The sequence below is a fragment of the Pollachius pollachius genome (assembly GCF_949987615.1).
Source record: "Pollachius pollachius genome assembly, chromosome: 1".
In the NCBI taxonomy this organism is placed as follows: Eukaryota; Metazoa; Chordata; class Actinopteri; order Gadiformes; family Gadidae; genus Pollachius; species Pollachius pollachius.
In genome coordinates, this window is record NC_136934.1 from 2,896,740 (window position 1) to 2,902,467 (window position 5,728).

Below are 5,728 nucleotides of genomic sequence, written 5' to 3' on the forward strand. Positions count from 1 at the left end.
ATACAGGTAGATATCTTGGGAAAAAAGTGGTTTGTTCTTGTTTCTGGCCTCGTTCATATGATAAATAGTTTTTGAAGAGCAAATCTCGTGAAAAATATCACTATTGCTGTGCATGTGCACAGTTATGAAACACATGACTATTGTGTTACATGCTTCTTATTTTGTTCGCGTTTGGAGTTGTCTTGCATTTAGCAAAAAGCAGTTATGATAGACTTTAAGTGTCTCACACAAGTGTGTCAAAAAATCTAATCTTTCTAGTAGGGTGTGTCATATGACTTGGCTTTCTCATGTGTTGAAACGCCTTAAAACATCTCTGCCCCAAAACAGGTCATTTCGGATGAAGTGGTCCAATAAATGTAGGCCTATAGGCCCACGAGTCACGACACGATTGAGAGTACCTGCAATTCCCTCCTTGAAGCCAACCATTAATTGTTGTCTTATGACTCACCTAGTCTTGGGGGCAATTGGATTAAAGTCATGTGCAATAATAATACGCCACACGCTAAAACATGCGGTGTGAACAGCTCTTATGTTGCGGTGGGGTGAGGGACCAGGACTGCAGTAAGCAGTGTAACCAGAGGGGGGCAGCAGTGAGTAGGCCGCCGGCCCTTTTACTGGACACTACATGACTCTCCAGACCTTTCCCGGAAAAGAAGTTATTTTTGGACGGCGAACACGGACCCATTAATGGCGAGGCATCTCATGCATGATTCATGCGGACATGACGACACACCACAGGCAGCTCGTTAAATCCAAGCAAAACCTGTTGGAGAAACGATTGTTACATGAGTGGCGCACTGGTTAAAGTTTATGGTTTTGTTCAGTCCCACCACAGCATAATTTTATGTCACAGACTGTGTTTAGGTGTTCGATTCCCGATTGCATTTTATTTAATTTCACTAATTGAACCTTTACTTATCCAGGTTGACAACATTCAGATCAAACATCTCTCCTGGTGGCCAAGTTGAGAGCACAGCATGGGGTGAAACTCAACCCACAATCAGATACACACACACACAACACACATCATTCCGCGATCAAAGTCCAAAAAGAAAAGTGCTTGTGTTGCAAAAGGACGTTCAGGTAAAACTCTACATTCATAAATGTATTATTTTAGCAACCAGCTGCAGGGGATCCCATCGCACCAGTTCGAGGGGAGGGCTCCCGTGAGGTAGCGGTGCGAACAATACCTATGCACCGTGCAGGGCTTCCTGGTTCTCCGCGGGCTGGGCGTTGCCAGTGGGCTTGCGCTGGGCTACAGGCGGTTGAGCAGAGCAGCTCTAACGTGTCTGCTGCCTTGCCAACCACCGCGGTAATGATATCACCCTGTGGCATCGTCGTTCAGATCTGAAAGCTTTGGCGGAACTGCGGCGATCCCACTTTGGAAATGACGGTCAGTTTCCGGTGGCGACTGGTGAAGTTCCTCACCGCCTCCACGGCGCTTTTCCTGCTGGTCCAGCTCCTGCTGAGTGGTTTCGCCGCCCTCACGCTCGACGCACCGCGGCGGCAGAGTCCTCTCCCTACCGGGACGTCCCGGCTCCTCTCCCCGTCCACTTACAGCTACGTGCTCAACCAGCCTGGCCTCTGCAGAGACCAGCGCCCCCTGTTGTTGGCCCTGGTACCTGTTGCCCCGGGAGACCGGACGTCCAGGGACGTCGTGAGGAGGACTTGGGGCGCGAAGCAGCAGGGGGGCTCGGCTCGGGGCCCCCTGCTGCTGACCGTCTTCTACGTGGGCGTCTCTTCGGAACCGGGCGTCCAGGACGCACTGATGGCGGAGAGCGGGGACCACGGTGACATCATCCAGATGGACTTCGTGGACAGCTACCAGAACCTGACCATCAAGACGCTGATGATCATGAACTGGGTGGCCACCTTCTGCCCCAACGCGTCCCACGCCATGAAGGTGGACGCGGATATCTTCGTCAACGTGTACCTCCTGGTGGAGGTGCTGCGGGGGTACCCCACGGAGGGCTTCATCACCGGCTCGGTCATCCGGGACGGGAGGCCCCGCCGGGACCCCGGGAGCAGGTGGTACGTCTCGGAGGAGGCGTACCCCGACTCCTACTTCCCCCCCTACGTGTCCGGGGCCGGGTACGTGTTCTCCACCGACGTGGCCCGGAAGGTCTCCCTCGCGTCCCGGTCCGTGCCCATGGTCCCTCTGGAGGATGTGTACGTGGGGCTGTGTCTGCGCGCGGCCGGGGTCAGCCCCGTGTACGCGCAGAGCTTCCTCGCGCTTACGAACCTGTTCGAGGTGAGGCACCTGGCGTACGACAGGTGCGCGTTCGCCGCGCGCGTCATCGTCAACGGGTTCAAACCCGCGGAGCTTCTGAGCATCTGGGAGGACTTCTCCGTGAACCGTCTCACCTGCTGACCAGCTATCCGTCTGTCTGACTGTCTGTCTCTCCGTCTCTCTGGCCGTCCGTCTATCTGTCTCTCTCTCCGTCCATCTGTATGTATTTCTGTCTGACTCTGTAGGCCTATACGCACTAAATATCCCAGGCCTATTGCGTGCCTTGCAAAAACTTTTTACTCAAGGCATTCATTCAACAAGCTCTCATAAACAATACAAAACTCTCTCTAAAGCGTCTCACGTGTTTGAGGGTAAAATTGGAGATCGAAATAAGAATGTTTGATGCACGTGCAGTGACACAGAACGCTCACCAGAAGGCGCTCTCTGATCTCGGACAACAGAGAGCGTTTGACCGCACTGTGCGATCGATGAATGGACTTCGCCGAGATGAATTACCTCTGACGTCACTAGAATAATGGACTCCGTTGAGATGTCTTACCCCTGACGTCACTCAATTAATGGACTTGGTTGTATTACCTATGATGTCACTGAATGCACTAATCACTAAAGAACAGAACCGTACTAACCTCTTTAACCTGCTGTCTCACTGCACTCTGTCCAGCTGAACCCCTTTAACCTGTCTCACTGCACTCTGTCCAGCTGAACCTCTTTGACCTGCTGTCTCACTGCACTTTGTCCAGCTGAACCCTTTTAACCTGCTGTCTCACTGCACTCTGTCCAGCTGAACCTCTTTAACCTGTCTCACTGCACTCTGTCCAGCTGAACCTCTTTAACCTGTCTCACTGCACTCTGTCCAGGTGAACCTCTTTAACCTGTCTCACTGCACTCTGTCCAGCTGAACCTCTTTAACCTGCTGTCTCACTGCACTCTGTCCAGGTGAACCTCTTGAACCTGTCTCACTGCACTCTGTCCAGCTGAACCTCTTTAACCTGTCTCACTGCACTCTGTCCAGCTGAACCCCTTTAACTGGTCTCACTGCACTCTGTTCAGCTGAACCTCTTTAACCTGTCTCACTGCACTCTGTCCAGCTGAACCTCTTTGCCCTGTCTCACTGCACTCTGTCCAGCTGAACCCCTTTAACCTGTCTTTCTGCACTCTGTCCAGCTGAACCTCTTTAACCTGTCTCACTGCACTGGGGCCAGCTGAACCTCTTTGACCTGTCTCACTGCACTCTGCCCAGCTGAACCTCTTTGACCTGTCTCACTGCACTCTGCCCAGCTGTGCTGCTTTTAGGAACTAGGTTGTGCAGCACTTTTGAAGCAATCCAAAAGTGACTATATTTGTATCGCTTACTGTGAGGAAAATGCCTATCGCGATGCCTTAAAGTGGATCAAGTATAACGATTTATAAACTGTTTTCAGACATGAATTGTCTACTTGCTCACTGTTATGACCTCTGGTCAAAGTTGAAAGTTGTGTGTGAAAGTTTTGTTTATGTGCACACATAATAGACCAGCATGGAAGGAAACGTGCACCCAGGGAGCTGTGTTCCCATTTCGGTGCAAGCTAGCCTGTTGTGTGTTTGAGTTGATTTGATGATGAGTTAATTGCTGTGCGTAATGTGTGGGTGGAGTCCCTACTGAAGGGCTTGCCAGGTGGCAGGTAGCTTTAAAAGGAGAGGACCCCACCTTGGTGACCTCACCTGCTCAGCCACTCGTGTGGTTCATGTGAGTTTTTGTCCGCACACGTTTTGTTCAATTAAATGTCAAATGAATGAGGTGTCTCCTGCGTTCGAACCCTGTTCGGAGGGCTGTGTTTGTCAGAGTCTGAGCAGGGAGTGGACAGCTTCACTGTGACTGGCTGGTTCCACTAGGCCGGCCCTGACAGTCATAAACATGTATCGACACCATTGTCCATAGTTTTAATGCACACATGCCCGTAGCCAGCTATGAGGACACCGAGGTCCAAAACTCTGTCATTTTTGCAGAGAGAGAACGTCAATGAAACTGCAAACAAAATCAGCGGTGGATAACTTTTCCGAGATGGGTAAATGCTTAATTCAGTTGTGGACTTGTGACTTTGTGTTTCCCCCCCCCCACAAAACTGAACCCCTGCAGCTGAAGACGCAGACCCACCCAAACCCTGGCCACGGCCCTGATTGCACAGCATTAAATACGGAATGAGATTCATCGAGGCTGAATATGAGGTAATACTCGAGGGGGACTCAATAATGCGTGGGTTAAATGCTGAGTGCGTGGATGGGGATGGATGGAGGTGTGATGTTGAGGCACACCAGCTTGCCTCTGCAGATCTCCTGGTGAACGCCACAGAGCTGTGCCCATGCAGCCAGCAGCCCTATGTCCCCTCTCCCACTTACACTTGGCGTTTTAGGACTGCATGTCGTTTCATTGACTGTGGGAAGAAGTTCCTTCATAATCAAGGGGCAAGTAAGCAAGTCCTTTGGCTTTTCCTCCGAAAAGACGGCAAATCAATGCAATCCGTTCAGAAAACAATGTTGGGAACTCACCATTGTCATTATTTTCTTCATTTTGTTTTTCTTTTAAATTTCAATAACTGTCTTTTCTGTCTGTTTTAAATGTTCTACAGCCTTACACCATCATGTAAAGCACTATGCAAAGCAGTGCGCCTGTCCTCCATGTCTGAAGGGTGCTAAACCTGCCCTGCCCATTATTCTCCCATCATCATCATCATCGTCATCATCATCATCATCATCATCATCATCATCATCATCATCATCCTGAGTGGGAGTGCGTTGGTTCTCTGAGTACAACCTCTCTAAACCACGCACAACACAGTCCAGTCCATCCTGTTTATCGCTCGGTACTCCAACCGCACGGTCCTTCCCTCAAATCCGGGGCCGATTGGGGAATTGTATTGTTGCAAAAAAACACTTAACACATAAAACAGGAGATTTCCATCTTGAAGCCTGATTCTTTATACCAGATGACATCAGACAGCAGATAGTGAGGCAGTGGGTGCTATCTGCACCGAGGGCTGAGTAACACTGGTTTCTAAGACAACCCACCAGCCTCCAGGCATCTCACCGAACACTTGTGGGCAGCAGCTGAGATCCCAGGGTCCGGACGTACAGTAGACGTCTGCTGAGGAGCTGAGATCCCAGGGTCGGAACGTACAGTAGGCGTCTGCTGTGGCGCTGAGATCACAGGATCCAAACGTACAGTAGGCCTAGGCGTCGGTTGAGGCGCCTGGATCCCAAGGTCCGAATGTACAGTGGGCGTGGCCTATTTGGCGTTATTTATTAATTTTGCATTATTTACACCGTTATTTGTCACCAGTTGCAAGTTGAGGACGACTGCATTCAAAGCATTGCTTGGACATTACCTATTTGTCATCTAATGCGTGATTCACAAATAAACTCGAAACACACCTATCTCTGCCTTATCAACCCACCACGTATTGGCTGTTGACGAGAGAGGGAGGTCCCGCCCACGGTGCT

General features: G+C 50.6%; 1 protein-coding gene across 1 annotated transcript; it reads left to right on the forward strand.

Annotated features, from left to right (window-relative positions):
- Nucleotides 1-938: 938 nt before the first annotated feature.
- Nucleotides 939-3,937, forward strand: b3galt8 (beta-1,3-galactosyltransferase 8). The gene has a single exon (XM_079735170.1). It carries the CDS (start codon nucleotides 1,388-1,390, stop codon nucleotides 2,369-2,371), a length of 984 nt encoding a protein of 327 aa, XP_079591296.1. The 5' UTR covers nucleotides 939-1,387; the 3' UTR covers nucleotides 2,372-3,937.
- The last annotated feature ends 1,791 nt before the right edge of the window (nucleotides 3,938-5,728 follow it).

Bases quoted from the DNA above. Each gene is read 5' to 3' on its own strand.
- b3galt8 (XM_079735170.1), top strand. From the start codon at position 1,388: ATGACGGTCAGTTTCCGGTGGCGACTGGTGAAGTTCCTCACCGCCTCC.